This window comes from Nuphar pumila, chromosome 12, assembly GCF_984573655.1.
Source record: "Nuphar pumila chromosome 12, dmNupPumi1.hap1.1, whole genome shotgun sequence".
NCBI classification, from domain to species: domain Eukaryota; kingdom Viridiplantae; phylum Streptophyta; class Magnoliopsida; order Nymphaeales; family Nymphaeaceae; genus Nuphar; species Nuphar pumila.
Genome location: NC_143260.1, coordinates 88,058,944 through 88,081,465, shown reverse-complemented (window position 1 = coordinate 88,081,465; position 22,522 = coordinate 88,058,944). Strand labels below are relative to the sequence as shown.

The following is a 22,522-nucleotide window of genomic DNA, read 5'->3' as shown; positions in this document are numbered from 1 at the left end:
CTATCGATATGATATGATACTGAAAACATTGGTTTACAAAGTAGTTCTCATATTTTAGTGACCCTTTATATATATATATATATATATATATATATATATATATATATATATATATATATATATATATATATATATATATATATATATATATATATATATATATGGAAATGAAAACCTCTACAATGAAAACGGTCCCAAACCTACAAAAAAAAATTTGTTTTTTTCAAAATTGTGATCATAGATATATGTTCAACATGATTAATTTACAAGAAATCCGCACTTGGTTCATGAATTTTGGATAAAAAAATGATATTTGGAGCCCCAAAAAATCATGAAAACTATAGAGTATTGATTTTTGAAACTTATAAAAATCTATCCAGGCATTAGAATCAAATGCTCCAAGAACGGATTCCTTTAAAAACAAGCACATAGATCGCATCTGTATGGTCTAACTTTTGAAAAAAAATACCAAAAATCCAATAAAAAGTTTATTTGGTAAGTTCGGGAGGGTTTTTTATTAGGGGAGTTTTCAAAATTATATATATATATATATGATCTAACATTAAACTAGTTGTGTTTTATGTTACATGGATTCAACTTTATAAAAATAACTAAAATACCCTTAAAGAATTGTACTTTTGAAAACGCAAGGCTATCTTTTTGGGCATTATAGGTCTTTTGAACTTGGAGGAAATTGAAAAGTCAAACATTTTTTCCAAAATGGTATTTTTATGAATCCATCAAATTTGTTTTTCTAACCTCAAAGAGCAATCATATATTTTAAAAAATCACTCTTTTAAATGTATTTTAGTTATTTTAATACGATTGAATTCATCTAATGGTAAACACAACTACTTTAATATTAGACTAACCACAATATATATATATAGAGAGAGAGAGAGAAAGGTAGTAGCTACTAACTATTTTTCTAGCAAACTGCGGTGCTAACCAGACTTTCAAAGGGTTTTTCATAGTTTTCTTAAATATGATTGTACATATGCATTCTACATGCTTAATTTTATAGGAGTTGACTTTTCGACTGATACATAGGTGCTTTTTTAAGGTTTAAAAAATCAATGATCAAAGATTTTCCTAAATATTCAAGGCTTAAATAATCATGTTTTTCATCAAAAAAACATGATCCAAGTATTGTTTCCTAGTAAATTGACTGCGCCAAACAGATTTGCACAATCAGATTTAATATATGAAAAAAATCTTTGAAAGCCCGATTAACAATGTGGTTAGCGAGACAAGTGTTTAGCAACTATCACCTATATATATATATATATATATATATATATATATATATATATATATATATATATATACACACAAAAAAACCATATTGTCCTTGCAAAATGACACGTCTTTTGAAATACCTAGCAATTTGACAATTTTTTGCATGTCTACAATTTTTATTCCTAATTTTTTAAGACATTTTTATTCCTTTGCAAATATAACACGACCTTCACAAATGTCTCCAAAATGTGCACACTTGTTCATAAAAAAACAACACAAAGAGGAGGACATTCGCAAATATAGTACAATCTTTACAACCCATGGTTGCAAAGGTCATCCTATATTTGTGAATGTCCTTGTACCTTTTTTTAGGCAGAAAGATATAATACGACCTTCGTAACTCATTGTTTCAAATGTCTCCAAAATGTGCATCGCGCACTAAAAGGTAAAAGGCCTTTAGTGATGCTTTTAAAGTGTTGTTGAAGGCTTTAGTGACACTTTTGCAAATACTAGGCAAGTGGCTCTTTGATTGACATGTTCTGACATTCACAAATACAGTACAACATTTGCAACCATGAGCACTAAATTTTTCAAAATATGTGAACCTCCTTTTAATAAATTCGTACAAGGGGCATAGGCATGAGGTCGTTCACAAAAGTGAGTATTTAGTAAAAAGAGGTTCTCACATTTTAGAGACGTTTACAACCATGAGTTGCAAAGGTCATCTTGTATTTGCGAATATCCTCGTGCATTAAAAAAAACAGAGCAAGAGGATATTTGCAAATACAATAGAAATACAATAGAACCTTTGCAACCGTGAGTTGCAAATGTCCTCCTGCCTATGCCATTTTTTCAAAGGTTATATTTTGAAGACATTCACAAGTAAAGTTTTACCATGATTGTGCTATATTTATGAAGAATAAATGTCTTAAAAAATCAAGAATCATAATTTTGGATATGCAAGAAATTTTGTCAAATTGCTAGAAGTTTCAAAAAATGTATCATGATCATTTTTCTTAAAGGATTAATATTTGGGGTTCCGATAGGCACTAAATTATATTAAACTATTGAGCTGAGTTCAAGCTTTATCAACTCAATCCTACCACGTAGATATGTTCAGGATGGTTTGTTTGTTAAGGATCAAACCTTGGGTTATGTTATTCTGATAAAAAATATGAGTTTTGGAGTCATAAAATTTTAGTGCATCGTCATCTTTATTTTTGAAGCCCTTCATATGACCTAAAACTCATTTTCCACTAAACAAATTTATAAATCACATCAACAGTGTTTAATCTCCAAAAGAAATCTAAAACCTATGATTTTAAGTTCAATAGTTCCATATAATTCGGTACCTTCATTAACACAAAATATTAACCTTTGTAAATTTTCAATAGTTCGGTACCTATGATTTTAAGTTCAATAGTTCCATATATATATAGAGAGAGAGAGTAATGAGTCCATGAAACTTGCTAAATGAGTTTTTCAGGTTTTTTATTTTATTTTTAAATTCTGACAGTTAGACTTTATGAGTTGTTATAACGTTTGATAAAATCAAGGGTCCAAAACCTTTGTAAATTTTCAAAGCTAGAAATATCATTTTTTTCATAGAAAACACATGATCCAGGTGTGAATTTCTTATAAATCGACCATGGCCAATACATTTATTGGGGTTGGAACTGCGAAAAAAAACACTGAAAGAGCAGAAAAACTCATTTAGCACGTTTCATTTAGCACGGGCCCATTTCTCTATATATAGAGAGTGAGGAGAGAGAGATTTCTGCAACAAAATAGGCACAACTATACATCAGGAGACAATGGCCGAAGAAACTTTTCAATATTTTGAAAAAATTGATAGTCAAAGCTGAAGTGCCAAATCTGGCTGATGACTATCTGAAATAGATAGAGATGATGGCTTGGCCTGGCTTCTCATGTTCCGAGCTTGTTCCCAAGCACCTGTTGAATGGGGCACTGGCATATCGACCAAAGGTTCTGTTGGCTTAGACCCTTGCCTTTGTCGATCATGGCCTGAGCTCAGACCGTTCAAACGTGCCTGAACAAATGACATATCCATGACTGCAGTTTGTCGAGGAAGCTGAGAGAAAGATGGAGGCAGCGGGGATTCAGGGCGAAGAGGCCATAAACTGTTCCTTGCAAAGCTGATCCCTTGACCCGGTTCAGTGCCCAGGCTTGTCCTCGACATATTCTTGGCTGGTCCAGGCCATGCTGCACCATTGTCATGGCAATAGACCGGCAGCCTTGAGTCGGCATCAGTACCTCCATTTCCAGCAGCCCATGCATTACCGTTTCTCGAGACCATTTCAAGAAGCTTAGATTGAGAAACTGAAGAAGCCAGCTCAGGTCTAGGCACCAGCATCTGCTTGGGATCAGGCTGAGTCGTGGACTCAAAGACTAATGAACCAACAGAAGCACGAGAAACCGGCAATCCAATTCGGCTAGCAGGGGAAAATGAAGCAGGTTGAACTGCTACAGTCTGATCTCTACTGGTTTTCTCTACGGCAACAGAATGGCCGCTTGAAGCACTGAAAGCACTCGTGACACTATTTGATGGAAGTTGCACATGGGTTGCTGGAAATGAAGCAACATTTGTGGCTTCTAACAACTTGCACCTCTTTATCTTCCGCTGTGCAACCATCTGTGCAGTAGGTCCCAGATCGGCAACAAAACGGGTAAGGCTTTCCACATACCCAAAATCCCCTTCATTAACCTGCGAAATTTTTAGGATTAGCAAAAAGAAAGTCCGTTAACAATGACATTTCTTTATAAGAATTTCAGCTGTCATAAAGATGGCAATGTTTCAACAGACCATAAACCCAGTTCTCCAGCATGAACAGCCTGACTGCAAACCCAGTTCTCAGAGAGAGAGAGATTTAAAAATCTTCTTAACACAATATACAGTTTAATATGAAATTCAAAGTGTGATCTTCAAATCTGGAAAACTGTCGACAAGTCCAGGCAGAACACTAGTGGAACTGGGGTAACTCATATTCTAATGGTCTTGTCCCGCTCTTGCTGAAGTCCATAGATGTTCAAAATCTTACTGAACCAGGTAAGGTATTCCAAGCACAAGCATATTTATCATAGTAAGGCTTTCACTAGACTATAATAATACTGTTGACATATCGATCCTACACAGAAAGGAGCGATCTTTTATCATCTAAAATTCCTTGACAGTGTCTGTAACCATTTCTCTCGGGCACAGTGCTCATCAGAAGTCTATTTAATCATGCAAATCTCAAATGTGTTTTTCTATCTTCTGCTACTTGCCACATAGAGGTTTATAACTTGTCACAAAAACATGGAGACGAACCAGGACTCGTTTCTGAGACATGAATTTGAAATTTTTTACAATAGGATACAATGACATGATTTTTTAATTAGTTAATTGATTGAAAATTATTGATATTTAATAATATAAAATATATTTATTATTAAAAATATAATTAAAACTACTATTTTTTAAAAAAATTATAAAATAATGCTCGTGGGTGTCATAAAGTATCATGTCATGTACCCTGGACACAAACCCTAAATGGTGTGCCCTATGACAGCCTATATCCAACTAAAACAGCACCCAACATGGAAGAGAAAATTAAAAGGGGAAATTGAAAGGAGTAACAGAACATCCCTTGGCCGCCACCATGAACCAGATGAATTGAATTACAAGAAGGCTCCCATGTGATGCACCAGAAACGGCAACTCAGGTAGAATCAATCAGCTACTAAATCACACCCATGAGCCACACAAATAGACCAGATTATTCCATCTGATGCCATTAAATGGTGGCAAAGCAGTTTAGGATGAATGAGGCTCACCTTGCACACCACACGCTTCTGTTTCTATGCATATATATGGTCCAATAGAGGACACTGTCATGGGTTTTCATCATATGTCTGAGAGCATACTATATAGTTTCATGCAACTTTCTAACAACTGTAACAATTTTCGATAACACATAACTCACACTCTCATGATATCGTATAGTAATCACTATAAAATTATTAATTTCTAGTGTAAATGCAAACCAATTGATACTAAGGTAAATATCAGCATGTCACGAGTACATATTTTCCAACAATGAACAATAATGTAAACTTACCATACACAAAAACGAAAGATAATAATCATTCCACAAGCAAACAAACACATTTTTCATTGTCAGATGTCTAAACGTTCCCATAATAACATAGGCATGAAAGAAGGCATATTAATGAAAAGTAAAACCTTGCTTAAGATCATCACATAACTGTCATGGTGGTAGTGCAATAGATATGCCAATCCAAACACAACACTAAGTTGCAAGGCTGAAAACAACAACCATCTTTTGTGCCACAGAATTCTTCATAATCCACTTCATATTCCCATTATAGCTTTTGGCATCTGAGGAAATTATATGTTCAATTGCTTAACTGAAAATTAGCTGGCTTTAGTACTTTCTTTTAGGCTCCAAAAGGACATCAAGGATCGACTAACAAAATAAATGAGAAACCAAAGAAAAAAGGCATTGCAGTAAGTGCAAAGAAAACCCTGCCGCAAGCATACAAGATCTATCACATCTGTACCTACACCCTCTCACAAGCTCAAGCAGAGTTCGAGTCAAACACATAGATTAGCTTCACGTATTAAATCTTACATCTCAGCTGTAAACCTTATAATTAGAGTCCAGAGATAATGTTGACTCAGCAGAAACCTGGTATTCACCTGATCACCCTTCAAAGCCTTACCCAAAAGCAAGTAAACAACACAAAATGGAGCAACCCCTTAGCAGCTGACAATCCATATGCAAAAGACAAAAAAAAGAAAGAAAGCTTTAAGAGTAGACAAATTCCTATCAGAAGCATGAATACAAATTTTCTGTCAACTTGGAAACAAAGAAAAATAACAGGTATTACAAAATGACGAGAAATCACATATATGCATTTCTTCATGGTGGTATAAAGAAATACTCACAGGTCTGTCAAAGGCCTGCAATTCCATCAAGCAGCAAGAAAGTGACAAACATAATAGGTAACCTCCAAGACCATTGTCATCATCAGACCATTAATAGCTTAGTAGAGAGAGATGCAGCTTTTTCAAGCATTCTGGTTATTGTAAGATACACTTTCCAACATTATTATATTCCCCTAGAACCTTATTATTTCTCACAATTGTGCTTATAAAATGAAGGATGTCATCTTAAAAATACCTTCAGAAACAAGATATAAAATGGATGAAGTTCATTTGCACAAATTCGAAAGTAATCATAGTAAGTTACGTGCAATGAAGAGAACTCACATAAACAAGATGTCTTGGGCCCCCATACAGTGGCAAAGGAGTTGATTCACTTCTAGTGGATGAAGGGTTCCAAGAGCTATATGTGGAACGACGATCTTCCTCAGAAAAACAAGATCTCCATCCATCCCTTAGAGACCCTAAAAAAATTCAAAACTAATTCAGAAATATAACCATGGTGAATATAAGTGAACCTTCAGCAGATAACATTTTTGAAAAAGATGAGAAAGCATGATGATGACACCATCACTGTCATAGAAGTGTCTCCTGATGTCTGTTAGACAAGTAGTAATTCTGAGGACTTCCCTAGATATCCAATGCTTATACTATAGTAATCTCACACAAAAATTGAAGAACTTTCAAGTTCAACTTGTCAATGTCAGGTGAGAGCCAAATCTACAGAAAAGCACATTGTAGAAAAAAGTAATACAAGTCCGTATCATGGAAATGTAGGGAAATATAACTGTAAAACTATGGTACCTGGACACTACATTTTTCCCTCCGTACACGTGTCCCCATGTCGACATGTGTCGACACCTGTCGACACCTGGACATGCCATTTTACCCTCCGTACATACAAGTTTGTATTCAATTTATAATTTATAATTATATTTCCAGTTTGTAACTTTATATTTCAGTATATAATATATTTTTTAGATATAGCATATATATTTAGATTATATTCAGTTTATTTTGTATTTATGTGATATTTAATATATATATACATACATACATATATAGCCACGTCCTCGTACCCACATTTTTTGGAATTGCCGTGTCTTACCGTCCGTACCCACACCTGCACCCATACCCAGGTGACAGCTGCAAAATGTTAACAGCCTGAAAACTTGGCAGCTGATTCCTTTTCCGAACAGTACATACTTTAACCCTTGCTCATAGTTGTAGAAGAGACCAAAAAATATGTAATCAATTTTCAGCAAGGTGCATGAAAACTCTCTCGCTCTCACTCATGTGCATGCACGCAATGCACAGAGACATACATACATGCAAAGATATATATATATATATAGAGAGAGAGAGAGAGAGAGATGTATAATACATAAAATTACCTACCAATAGAAAAAGGTATGCTTAAGTATATGTGTGTATGAGTGTTTTGTGCCAGAGCAGACTTCAGAAATGCATGCTTGCATTCATGACAATAGTACGGTCATAGACTAGCAGTATCATGCACAAGCAAAAGCTACTAACATGATCTCAAAACAATTGAAAAAGCAAAGCTTTTTCTCTCACCAATAGATCAGTTTGAGAAACATAACTCCAGTACGGGCAGCTCAGAAGTATCATGTCCTCACCTAAAATATCTTCTTCTTGGTCTCTTCTACGATCAGCAAGAGGGCTTGAACCATGAGACATGGCAGAGGGATGGTGGTTCCTTCCAGAACTCAAACTGGCAAGTACAGAACCATGTTTCTCATTTGCAATAACAGTAGCACCATCTGGGGCTGCATTCCTCTGTTTTCTATGACTAGTAAGTGGGGATGCTGACACACGATCTGAACTTCTACTTTCACATTGAGCCTTTGAATTACCAGAACCTTTTGGTACCTTCACCATTTTACCAGTTTTTGTCGTTTTTGATAAATGATCCAATACAAAGTTCTCAGGATCAGTTTTGAGACTATGAAAGGTCTTCTTTGCCAACTCTTGTATAGAACGAGCCTAGAAAATCCAGCAGTCATCTATTCAATTAAAAAGCAGCTAATATCTTCTCAGTGACTAACTACTCCAATAAAAGAACATGGAAGACAAAAAATCTTATTTATCAAATTCAGTATGACAGAAGAACCTAACCTGCCTATAATATATGGTAGTTGAGGAATTGAAATGCATCGCGTTGCCAGATATCAGAAAGACATCCCTCTGCAATTCATAAAATAATGATCAATGCCCTATCTGATTTAGTTTCAGGAAAATACAAAAGAACTGACTTAGGAAAAAGGACTGTCAGCTCTCAACAAGCAGACAGTCTCTCTTTCTCCTTTTAGGTAACAAAAAGATTCCAAAATCAAGAGAAATAGAATGAAGTGCAAAGTGAAAGAAAAAAAAAGGAGGATTTTTGACAGGCCCCAAACAACCATGGTTTCATATGATCCTTAATGGAAGGGGTCTGACTTTGAATACAAATCAGAGGATTCAAGTCTTCAAAAAGTGCTAAATCTTAGGTAATCAAATGCCGTTATAGAGACTGATTGCTTCAAAACAGAAAAAAAAAGGGCCACAGTTATACAAAATTATAATATAAAATAAATACAACCTTTTTTATTAGAAAAGTAAATCAACATGTACTTCTATTAAAAGAAGTCAATAAAAAGAAACATAATACAAAATCAATACTCAGAAGTTTACTAATTGTTAGAACTGATACTGTTTTCATGAATTGGATAAGAAACACAAAACAAGATGTATTAGCAAACAAGGTATGGCACAAAGCAAGAACCTCAAATTGTTCCAAAGTTGCATACATCCCTTCCTGAAGTTTTGCCCTCATAGTTCCAAAATCCATTGGTTCATTAATTATATCATAGTAACCTTCTACCTGTCAAAAAAAAACAAATAAACAAATAAATACTTGCACAAATCAAATCTTAAACATTACCAATCTATCTTCAGATGCCCACCTCCTCAGGATCAACTGGCTCAGCAAAAATTTCATGTGTATCTTTCCTGACATGAAACATATATTTAAAATTAAAATTAAGAGCAGTAAAAGGTTAATCAAATTTTCAAATGATATAAATCCAACACAACGTGAGCTACACCAAGAATGAAAAACAATACTCAATCAGTGTATCACTTACTTCTGCAATATATCAAGGATAAGCTCAAGTGTTTTCTTGTCTGGAATCCAAGGCATCGATGGAGAGACTGGTAATGTGTCTGCGGCAGAAAATTTTGATTCAGACAACTCACCCTTAGAACATATGTAAATCTCTTGCAAGGAATGTGAAAAGGCCAGATAGTTAGGCAAATGGACTAACCAGTACCACCCAAATCGTCATCCTGGTTTAGAGCTTGCGCTTCCTGCAGTCATAAGCAACCTTTTAGAGGAAAAGATCCCTCAAGCTACTAAGGAATTAGTTTCAGTAGACAGATATTCAAACATAAATAATTAGATTCAGATACCATAGATGCAATAGCATTGATCTTCCTCCACTACACTTCAAATGGAAAACGGAAATATAGCCAAAGAAAGAAGTTTTACTACATATTGAAATATAAAAGAAGCATAACAATAATAAGAAACAAAAACACAGTCACATCCAAGGAAAAACAATGTTTTCCTTTTAACCTACATAGAAGAGTGAATATCCCAAATCAACCATCCCAAACTTATCAGATTTCCATTTACAGATGGACAATGGCAGCATATCTCATTTTGATGCAAAGGAGGTATAACCAACACTTTGTATAGAAGAATTTCTTATCCCAACAAATAATGGACTTACCAACTTTTCTTTGCTGTAAATACTAAATTGAGATGATACCTTCCGACTTCTTCTTCCCATAGCTATAGCAAATGAAAATATCTTGGGCAGACAAATGCAACTGTGTGTGGATCCCTTTAGCCTAATCACAAAGGAGAACAAGGCACACCCCTATCACTCTTATGTGTGTATGAAAGTCGTCTCTCTGACCTAATGTAACCGCTGAACCACCCTCTTTTCCTCCTTCCCAACCTCGTCTCTCTGTCTCACCCATTCTTTCTCATTGAAGGTTGTATTTTAGCTGGAGAGCAGTAATAGCTGAAATCTTATATAGATTACTTTCTCTGAACATAACGGCACAAGACAGATAACCAACTATTTTTACCTCACAGTAAATGCTGAAATGATAACGCCCCGTCACTTTTCCAAACTTGGATATTTCTAGTGAAGATGCTCTGTCCTCACTCCCCACCCACACCCAATCAGATACATGCATCTTTCTATTTCTTTTCTAAAAGAAGACAGATATATTCATCTTAAACAGGTAAGTGGCCTTAAGGTTCCGTTCAAAAATCCAAAGCAGATAAATGCATATTAAATAAATGACTCGCTTTAGTTCCATTCAGACACAATCAATGCAATATTGAGTGGCGTTACAATCTCGACCACTTTTCAATAACTTTGGCATCTTTTGTTGCCCCTTTCTAAATAGTAAACTGTATTCAAAAGGCAAGTTTTTGATAGGCAGTAATATTTAGGTTGGACCTAAATATTTTCACATGCAAGGTTACTATCTAGACCATAGTCACAAATCTCGTTCTCGAAAAAATATTGGGGAGGAAAAATCTTGTGATATTTTGAAAAATCTAGTCTTCCCAGGAAAATATCAATATATGTAAAAATATAAAAATAGGTGATATTTTGAGACATATCGCATTTTTTCAGTATAACATTAACCTTTGGTATTTTCAAAATATCGAAGATATTTGTGAGTATGATCTAGACCAGACTTACCGGAAGCTTCTTAGGTAGGTGGGAAGCGTGCTTCCTGGAAACTCGCTTCGGAAACGTAATACTCATCGCTTTCAAAACTTCATGGGACTCTCGAATCCCCATGCTTCTATGCTTCCTATATGCTTTTCTGAGTTTCCTCATGTTTCTTTTCATGTTTTTCATGTATTTCCTCACGCTTCCACTCACTTCTCATGTACTTTCTCTAAATTGGTAACCATTATTGTTAGATTTTAACAAAAAACTAACTCTTTTACTGAAAAATCATGAAATATAATAATCAATTTTATTTTAATTGTTATTTGCTTCTTGTTCGATTCCCATTCAGTTACCATATTGCTTCATTTTTTATTCTTATTTTGCTTTCAAATTGATACTTCGCTTCTTGCTTCCTATAAATTTTAAAATGCCTCGCTTCTCGCTTCCGCTTCCTAGTTTGGCAACCTTGATCTATACAAAGTTTGGCACCACCTATGTCACACGAACACTCCATTTTGCCCTATGTACATGTGTCATAAGGTGTGTCCCCGTGTCAACACATGAACACGCCATTTTACCCTCTGTACATACAAGTATGTATTCAGTTTATAATTTATAATAATATTTTCAGCTTATAACTTTATATTTTAAGTATATAATATATATTTTAGATATAGTATTATATTTAGATTATATTCAGTTTATTTTGAATTTTTTTTTATTTATGTGATATTTAATATATATAGTTGTGTCCCCGTACCCACATATTTTGAAATTTCCATGTCGTACCTGCACACGCACCCATAACCAGGTGACATTGGGCACCACCCTCCCTAAAGGTTCCTTCAAGTAGGCAACCACAAACTCTCTCTCTCTCTCTCTCTCTCTCTCTGGGGACCATCCAATCAAAAGGAAGGTCCAAAATCTACAATCAATAATATTGGATGTTTCTTACTCTCCGTCTATCGAGTGGTTAGTGGATCAAATCTTGTATATTTGATCTCTCTATTTATTTAGTAAAGGACATGTTTTAGATTAAGATATTTTGATATTTAGACATGTTTTCTACTATGTCACAAGGACTCGGCCAATTGGGTGTCGCACCCGCGTCGATGCGATGCAACGTGGGTGCGCGTGTGGGTGCGGCACCCGGTGTAGTCAACATTGACCGCACCCAAGGTCATTTACGTCCAACTTTTGGACTTTATATATATATATATATATATATATATATATATATATATATATTATTTATTTATATATTTATATATTTTTTGTCGCACCCAAGTTTTTTAAAGTGCCGCACCCCCACAACTGCACCCATGTGACATAGGTTTTCTAACAACATTAAAAGCCAACTGCCCATGATGCAGCTATAATTTTATAAAAAAATGGGCTTTGTATTGAAACAGCATAATTCACAGGATGTTTAAAAGGAAAAAAAAATCATAACATATCTGAATGTCCTACTAAATAGATAAAATCAATGCTCTCTCTCTCTCTCTCTCTCTCTCTCTCTCTCTCTCTCTCTCTCTCTCTCTCTCTCTCTCTCTCTCTCTCTCTCTCTCTCACACACACACACACACGCACATACATGTTCAGCTGATTAAAATCTTCATCCTTAAAAGCAATGGCATTTTTCAAAATACATGGATTAGTTACTTTTAAAGTAGAGTGAGTCTTATTTTGTAGGGAATCAAGAAAAGTGAAAATACATTATTTAAAAAGTAATAAAGTGGACGTTAGTAATTTAGATTTGAAAAATAAAGAACAGTGTCTTTTTTTGGAAGAAAACACAAAGTCAAACACTTTAGCATTTTGAATTTCAAAAGTAAAAGTGACTTTTTTTCTCCACCATATATTTTAAAAAATACCATTGTATTTATGAGAATTTTGTCATTTTGATTGGTTAAATGCTGTGAACATTAATATAACAAGTTTAAAGTTATATAAACAGATACACATATATATAATTCAATTGATCAAAATGACCAAAACACTTTTAAAAGTAAAGGCATTCTTTAAAAAATATATAGTTACTTTTTGGGGTCAAAAAATTCACTTTCACTTTTCAAATTGAAATTATTAAGTGCACATGGATACAAATATACAAATATGAGACACTGATTCTAAGAGTTTATAAAAATTAAAAATTAGGATGAAGGCACACACACATACATATTAAGAGAAATAAAAAAGTTACAATTTATGTATATATATATATAAGATAAATAAAAAATTTATATTATGCGATAAAATTTCAAACCAAAATATACTTGTTATTTAATAACATTAATTTATATACTTAAAAGTACAAAAAATATAAATTTAAACGTCTTTTTTATAAATTTTATGAAAAAAGAGCTTGGCATTCTATCAAACCATAGCCACATTCAATGTCATTTAATGATGGTTTTAACTTTTAAATTGTTGAAGCAAATGACATTGAGTTCAACCGACACATTGTATGCTATAAGAGTTTAATACCACATAAGCCGAAAGTAGATGATGATGGGCCTCTATCTTTTATATAAAAGTGAGAGCTTGTGAGTGGTTTTAGCCAAAATGGGTATGATGGAAATGGAAAAATGTGCCACATTGCACATTTTTTTAATAAAATAAAAATTCAAACAAGCAATATTTATCTCAAGACTCAGGTATGATTTTAACAAGTTATCATAGGCGAGTTAGAGCACATCCCAAGTTATCCCACCTTGTAAGCAACATACACTACCCCTAAAAGTAACATATTATATAGGTTTGACTTGTTACTTTTTGCAAAATGTGTTTAACTTTTTCTTTCCCTCCCAAGATTCTCTCTATCCTTAAAAATAACTATTATTTTAAAAATGTCTTGTTTTTAAGGGTGTTTTGCACATTTCAATCTATTGAACACTGCTAACACTAGCATAAGAAATTAGATAACTCCTCCCCCCCCAAAAACACACGCACGCATACACACACACACACACACATATATATATATATGGAAAATCAGTTTCGTGTACCGTCCACATGGTGTAGACAGTGTTGATGTTTGATGTTCTAAGTGATATTTTGCAAATCATTCCTCATATATGTGCTCTGAATGTTTTGTTTGTAAGAATCAACTGTTGTAATGTGCTTTTTTTTATTAAAAAAAATATGATTTTATGAGCTTGGAAATTTAAGAAATTTTTCGGTTCTTGATTTTTGAAACCTTATAAAAACATACTCAGATGTCATATTCGGATTATCCAAAACTCGATTCCTATTAAACAAACCATGTAGATCACATCCATAGGATCAAATTAGAAAAAAAAGAACCAAAAAATGAAAAGATTGAGAAATCAAAACTGTCCATTCCCTCCTACCCGAGGAGGAACCAATCACTCGCATACAACACACATACATAGGAGAGAGAGAGATGCACAGAACACAAAATGGACCCAACTTAAAAAATGGCACCAAAGTTTTGGCTTTATTCAAAAAGGCACCCAGCTTTTATGTTGCTTAACCTGAGAAAACCAAGTCTGCTTTCACAAGTTTCTCATATGCTTATGTTTCTTTTCCAAGTGCAGCCACAAGAGGGTTAGTGAAGAGGATGACATTGATAGAGGTTGCACCAAGGTAAGTGATCAAAATTCTCAACATAGGTATTTGAGTCAAGATCAAGCCCCGCAATCTACCACGATAGGCATCAAGAAAGTAAAATACAATTGAGATAGCAAAGCTATAATTCAAGAAACCAAAAATTGGCAAAGAAAAGAAACAGATAGAGAAAATGCAAACAGCTACAAAAAAATGGACAAAATTAAAACCATTTAGGAACTCAAATACCTTCAAGAAAAAATATGGATGGGTACATAGAATAAAATTATAATTTTCAAATTTCAGACAAGACCTAGGAAAGCATTCATGCCCAAGCCAAGGCATGTTAGGGTCATGAAATAAAAGACTTACAATGAGGTGACCTGATGACTTGGCATTCTAGATCTTGTTAAACATCAGCATGAAACATGTTTGTATAGCTAGCTAGCAACTCAGCCTAATTTTGAATTTGTAGTGCCATTGACGAAGGCATTTGCAACATTCTCCAAAATGCAGGCATTAGAACATCAGAACACCTTCCAACCTCTGCATCCAACCTTGAAGACTTCAAAAGACAAGCTATATTATATAGATGTCTCAAATGTAATCATAGAAGATAACTGCTCTAGTAGAAATGAAAGTAGGAAATGGAAAAGAGGTATATTTAAATTTTAAACGAATAGGAAGTGAGATGTATTAAGTGGGAAATGGAAGACCCAGTTCTGATCAAATTTTGGGCCAAGGTTTAGAACCCTGAGAGAAAATTATCAAGGGACTGGTAACCCCCAGTTGAGACCCAGGTCCAATCAGACTAGGTCGTAGCTATTTAACGAGAAAAAGAGTGGGGCTATTTTTAGTCGAACGAGAAAGAGAGGGTGAGAGAAAATCAGTGACTTATGTGTGTCTGTGGATATATATATATATAGAGAGAGAGAGACCACTTACTAGTTCACCACTGATAACGAAAGAGGCATAGTTGGCAAACTCGTGACTCGGATTCAGATTGCCCAACCCTTGACTCGCGAGTCAGTGGGTCGACTCGATAACACAAACGAGTTAAGACTATGCATTTTCTAGTGTTAAGATATGGAAAAAAACAAAATTCATAGTATAATAACTAAATTTAGCACATCACATCAATGAGTAAGCTATATAAGTATTCAATCAACTATACATAATTGTTAATATTTATGTTTTAAAAACATATAATTATTTATAAGTATTCTTTTATTTGCATTATGCATTAAAACCACAAAATGCATGACAGAAAACACATAGAGGCAGGTGGATCGGTGGTCCTGAATCGGTGACCCAGATGGGGTCCAATTGGGTCGACACGAGCAATTCCCAAGTCGACTTGCCGAGTTTGCCAACTATGAAGAGAAGTCGATGGAGCTCGTCACTGACAAGAAGTCACTACTCCCTAAAGTGTCAAAGGATGGTCAACAGAAAGGAAGAAACTTGACAATAATAGGTAAAGTTTGCACTGACCACATCTTCACCTGCATCCAAGTCGCAACATGTTGATGCAGGTGATTTGGGCTTCAAAAGCACCCATTTGGCCCTTTACATATGTCAACTAGTACCCTGCAAGTTCCTAAAGCTGCAATCTTAAGTAGGATGGTCATTGGATCAACAAGAGGTGTATACAGTATTGTAAGTATCGTATTGTATGGTACGATATGTACCATATCGATTGCATTTTAAGATACGATACACACTCATATCGCGATATGAGTGTGTATTGTACATATCGTACAATACACCCCTGTATCATATGATACAGGTACAGGGTGTATCATATAATACGTGTTCAACAGGATTTAAAGAGGACGGAAAAATCATTTCATGTTTTGGGTTTTAAAACACCTCCTAGGACCGGTTCTTTCATTTTTTTAGAAGCCATTAGAGAGGAACCCACATACCTAGAGGGCTTGGAAGTGTTTTAAGAAGTCGATTCTTGCGCAAGAAAGAGGGATTTTGCGCTCCTCACACACAAAGGAGCATTTTTTCATCCATTTTTTGCTCAAAAACGTATTTTGAGGTAAAAAGACCTTTTTTTATTCATTTGTGTAAGATCGAAGTTGGAAGAAGGTAAGCACCTTTTTTATGTTTTTGCAAGATATTTCTTCATTTTTACCCTTAGTCCCATTTTTTATGCCTATAGAACTCAAAATCAAGCCTTAGATGTGTTATTAAGCCTAGCTTTACTTTTACCTAATTGTGATGATTAGATTTACTAATCCATGCACTAAGAGGTAAATAGAGAGTGGAGGTATTGGAGAATTCCCCTCAAACGATCCTACATTAAAATATTGCACACCAATTGGCTTAGGAACGTGTTGAAAGGAATAGTAAAATGTGACTTTTGTGATTTTATAATGTATGGTAGATTGTACAGATTTAAATGTCATGTTGTGGGGTGTAGCAACTTCACCGTGCAGTTATGTACCCATCATATTTCGTCTTATATTCGCGTTGATCTTCTTACTAGCCTTATAAAAATAATAAAAGAAAAATACAAGTACATGCAACACTTGTCGAAGAAAATTCGCCAGAGGTGATCCCTGACTAAAAAGATAAGGATGATCCATCATCATTTCAAGCTACTGAGCACTGCAATAAACTAAAAAAATCAATGAGTTGTTCTGATACTGAAAAGGATATATATATTCCTGAACTCTAGCTTGTATGCCTTTGTTCCTAGCATGGCCTTTTAAATTAAAAGTTCTAATTGTAACTTTTATAATGAGTTATGGAAACCTTTTGCATTTTGTATGTAGTGATATTTTGTCTTAATCGATTATATTTATGGTCATTAGATTTACTAATGGCTCGACGTCCTCCACGTGCTAAGGACCTAGCATGGTGATACTGTGAGGTTAACAATGGTCATATAGAGGGCATGTAAATCTGAGATATAGGTTCTATGTAGTGCTTCCTGGGGGATTGCACCGCATGAACATGCACAATGCAGCGCTTCCAAATGAAGGAGTGCCACCATGTTGAATGGCTATAAATAATGTACAAGTTGAGATGTGCATTCATATAAAAGATTAGAAATATGAATGATAGAAGAAGGAAGCAAGTAATAGAAGTAATGACATAATTCTAAGTAATTGCTGCAGAACCAAATGATGAAGAGACACAAAGGCCACAACAAGATGTCATACCTGATGCAGAACGTGGGATATTTAATAATGAAGATGACTGATGTTATTATTTTGTATCTATGTAACGAAATTTATATTTAGTTGATTATGACATCTATGCTTAGTTGAATGTTTAATGACATATCTATGTTCAATTAATCTTATTCCTTAAATTTATTTTGTTCTTGTATTCTGTGTTTTTCTTTATTTTTTTGGATTTTTATATTTTATTGAAAATGCAATTTTTTAATGACACGATACGATACATATCTTATTTTGAGCTTGGCACATAGAGGTTACGATACGCTTTTTACAACCTTGGGTGCATAACCTTAATCCAATGACATTAGGCCAATGAGCTACATCACTTGTTGGATGGATGTAGCCGGACCTTCTCAGATTTTACCAAAACTAGACATTTGGTATAGCTATATCAAACCAACCTCCCACAAACAACCCAACAAGAAAAAAGAAAAAGAGAAGGGGACAAAAAAAGTTTATGTAGAACTTGTAAATTAGGGTTTTTACTAATTTCATCAGACAATATAGATCAACTCCAAACAGGGTTGAGGCAAATCTATATCCGAAGTCAATAAATCACTAGTCATAGCTGGTGCCATACTTTCACACACCTATGTCTAATGTACTAACAATGAGTAGAGCCATTTGCATCGCAGGAAAGAGAGGATAGCACATTCAAAGGAAATGCCAGATCATAACATGAGAAGAGGTTTTAAAAAAACACACATACAGAAGAATGATTGAGTATTTAGGAACATGACAACAAAGATCCTTTGAAAAGCATAAGAAACCATTTCTATGATGCCTTTCATGTGAAAAACAATAAATAAGGAAAAAGAGACATGATGACATGTAGATTCAGACACAGATTTGTACAGCCATTATTTAATATTTTTAATGAATTTTATTACATTTAATAATATTTCAAGCAAAATGTATTTTTAAATATTAAAATATCAAACAATAGCTTCTTAATGATTAAAAAACAAAAAACAGTGTACTTGTGTCCTATTTTTGAAAAAAAAATCAAACTTGCAAGTCAAACCACCATTGTGCATCCTAGTATCCTCATATCCTTCTGGCATACCTTGAACTTTTTGAGCCCACGCTAAGGATGAGATCATAGGATAGTAAGATGGCAATTCCTCCACCATGCAGGTAATACGCAACAGATTTGTCTATTAGGTACAAAAAGTTTTCTTTACAATAGTAGAAACTGAAAATAAAAGACCGACAGTTATAAGGTAGGAAGATCATGTCTCAACTTGGTCAGATCAAATTCAAATTTCTTAGTACCAATCTAGACTATGTTCCTTTTTGGAAGCATGAACTACTTGAATCAGGAACATAAGGACAAAGATGACCTTTCTCACTTGAAAATTTTACTGGCTTTCTTTTCATTCTTTTGTTTGTAGATGATGCATTTTGAACTGCATCTGAAAACAATGCGCAGAATAAAAATGTAGCCAATTACATTTTCCTGTCAACTCTTGAAATGGCATGATCACCTTTACAAGCATTCATATAAGCAGAACGACTTGATTCTAGCTGTCAAGATTGATACAATATGATTTCTCTTGAGCACTCATATATTTAAGTAGCTTATCGTCCACCGAAGCTACAATGACAGACAGAGATCACTTTTGCAGGGCAGCTAGCAGTACACTACATCCTTGTCATCCTTTGTACAATTTTTTGCTTGCATGGGGTATTTAAGCATAAAAAATGTGTGCAATCTACATATGGAGACCTCACATAAGAGTACCTTGTCACTTATTCTCTTATTGTTACCAACCATGCTCATGAAAGCACTTTTCAGATTAACATCAAAGCATCCCCATTTTCCAGAATTGTGTATATTTGTCTTTCCTTTGCACTATTTGTTCAGTTACAAAGAACTCAAGCATGGCAGTATGTTTATTTTAATCCATATGATGGTACAACTCAAGACATTCAGAGTATTTGTTTCAGTTGTGTTCATTGATTTCCCACACCAAGGATATAAAAGGATAACACTGTTCTTCACTAATTCCCCTGAGCAAGGGGTATAATAAGGACAACAATCCTAGAAACTCATTGTTCACTCACACTTTTAGCCCCACCACAACATCACAACAAGATCTGTTTCTGTATTATTATCAGTATCGCATCCTATCATGTTCATTTTTTAATGTGAACTAATTGACTCACTAAAATCACCAGAAGCCCAATGGAGAGAACAATATCAAAAAAGAAAGAAACACTAAGGCACCACCAACCTCCTAAGCATGATTAATAAAAAAACTTTGCAGGTGGTTTCATTCAGCAAACATAACTATTTCCAGTAGAAGTCCTACAGCATAAAATACAAGGATTGTCCAACATGCACGCAGGCAATGTCATTCAAATGCTTACAGGTACTATGAGGCCAGATAAGCACACCATAGTACAAGCCGTCAAGAAGGAAGAATCAGGGAAAGGAAGGAAGCAAGCAAGCAGAAATTTAATATAGGTTATCATACAACGAAGATCTCACATGCCTCCAAACATTGAACTAGAATAATCAGACACCACTTCCCATCATATTGGCCCATCGTCAGCATAGCTCGCTTATTATGTTGCCATCACTTCCTCTCTTTTTTCTCTTGTTAAGAGATCATCAAACTAATGATTGCCCCTAATGCAATTCAAGCCTGAGACCCCCTGGTTAAGATAGTGTGACTCTAACCTTATTATTAATCTGTTACCGCAACTAATCACATACACAAAACCCGATCAGTGGATCATCCTCTCAAACACCCATTAAGGCGAATACTTTTCACTCACTAAACTGCAATTACCCAACAACTCAAGTCACAGACAACTACTTTATTCCTCAAACTAAAGTAGGCCACAAAAACACAAACTTATGCATTCAGATACTTTTTTCCCATTTCCATCCCATTTCCATCATACCCCATCACAGAAATCCTCCTTTAAGCATTAGTCCCACACCGTTTCTGCCAGCAAACACTCAAAAAGAAAACCACCAATCCCACAAGCCAATGAACCCCATTCACCACATTTTCTCTTTTCCTCTCCTATCCACAAACAAAAACCAATGCAATTAGCATCAAACATATATATTCTCTACCAGCATGCATAACCATCACCACCATGCAACACCATCATCGAATAAAAGATCCATACAACATAGTCATTATGAATATAACTTTAACAATACAATCTTCAAAAGAAGGAAAAAGAATGTGAAGTAATAAAAGAGAAGCAATGACCAAATGGGTAACCTCACTAATTGGGTGCACCACGAACTATTAACATATAGACCAATAAATGAGCAACTACATACATAAAAGAACAGATAGAACGAAGGGCGACTAAAGGGACAGTGTGGCGAGCATACCTTCTCCACCTCCTCTTCCTCCCCCTCTCGTTGTTGGTGGTGGTGGCGTTCCTCGTCCGTATCGTCGTCGTCGCCGCCGGCCGGGCGCTTGGTGCCAAGGGAGCTGACGACGACCTCCACAACGGCCCTCAGCCGGCGCTTCTTCCGGCCGCGCTTGCGGCCGCGCAGCGAAGGCGGGTAGGCGGAGGAGGCGGGCCTCCGCCCGCGCCTCCCTCGTGGGGCGCCACTGGCACGCGTGAGGGCTGAGAGCCTCCACGTGTCGAGGGCCGAGATCCTCGAGCTCCTCCTCTGCTGTCGGCCCTCCGCCATCACCTCATTTTTTCCCCGAAACCAAACGCGGACCCCAGAAAATCCCAAAACTTTCCGAGAAAGCAGGAGAACAGGAAGAGAAACACGGGTGATCTAGAAATCCCCTCCTAATGGGAACGGGAGAAAATTTGTGGATCCATTGAACCAGCGGTCACATCACAGAGTGAGAGAGAGAGATGAGAGGTGATGTGACCGTGGTCCTGTTTGGGTATTTCGTGTGTGTTTTTCTCTTGGAGTCGCAGAACGCGATTAAAGGGAAAATGCGTGCACACAGAGAGGGGAAATCGCGATTTTTATAGAAAAAAAAAATTGTTTTGCGGGGAGAAATGCGTAGAGAGAGAGAGAATAAGAGAAGGGGGGCGGAGATGGCGTACAAGCGATGAGAGGTAGAGCTTTTTTTCCCTTTTTTCTCTCTCTCTCTTCCTTTTTCCTTGTTATCCAGACTACTTTTTTTTTCTATTTCCTGATCTCTCTCTCTTTGGGGTGGTAGGGTTTTGAGAGGAGGAAGTTTTTTCTAGGAAAGAGGGGTGAAAGAGTGAAGTAGGCGTTTGTTTTTTCTAGGAAAGAGGGTGGAAACCAATGTTGTCAGTATCGTCTTGGGTCACGAATCATCTTCCAAACGATTCACGTGAATCGAGCGATATTGATTCAGGGCTGAACCATTTTGAATCGCCCAACTTTTAACTACAGAAAGACACGTGTCAAATAATATTAAAAACTATTTCGACTATTTTCAGATTTTTTTTAAAATTAACCGGTTCAGGCCAATTGCTTATCGATTTCCTGGAGATACGATACGTATCGGGTGATTCAGGCCAATACGCACACCGATACTAACATTGGTGGAAAGTGGAAACACAAATGTCAACCGGTCGGATTCAGATGAAAAAAGATAAAAGTGAATGGGATCTGATTTAATTAGATTTGGATTCAAAATTCATAAAAAAAGTTAAAACTGAATCCAGATTCGGCTAACTTAAAACCGGATATTTACACTTAATCAGGTTCTGCTTTTAGTCGGATTCAGGTTGGGTTTCAATGACAAACTAAATACTGAATATGAATCCAATTGCTAATGAGATGTGGATTTGGCTACCAAATCCGACTAATCCGATTCAGAT

The 22,522-nt window shown here is 35.5% G+C and overlaps 1 protein-coding gene across 2 annotated transcripts; it reads right to left on the bottom strand.

Moving 5' to 3' along the window:
• Positions 1-3,056: 3,056 nt before the first annotated feature.
• On the bottom strand, positions 3,057-21,622 carry LOC149821150 (uncharacterized). Of its 2 annotated transcripts, none has more exons than XM_089982817.1 (9): positions 21,093-21,622; positions 9,531-9,573; positions 9,351-9,429; positions 9,171-9,216; positions 8,990-9,088; positions 8,344-8,412; positions 7,845-8,211; positions 6,532-6,668; positions 3,057-3,964 (listed from the first exon to the last, which is right to left on the bottom strand). In XM_089982817.1, exons 1-9 carry the CDS (start codon positions 21,399-21,401, stop codon positions 3,095-3,097), a joined length of 2,019 nt encoding a protein of 672 aa, XP_089838943.1. In that variant the 5' UTR covers positions 21,402-21,622; the 3' UTR covers positions 3,057-3,094. The 2 variants fall into 2 exon arrangements, with proteins under 2 accessions (XP_089838943.1, XP_089838944.1); XM_089982818.1 differs by lacking the exon at positions 21,093-21,622 and adding an exon at positions 14,910-15,005.
• Between the last annotated feature and the right edge of the window lie 900 nt (positions 21,623-22,522).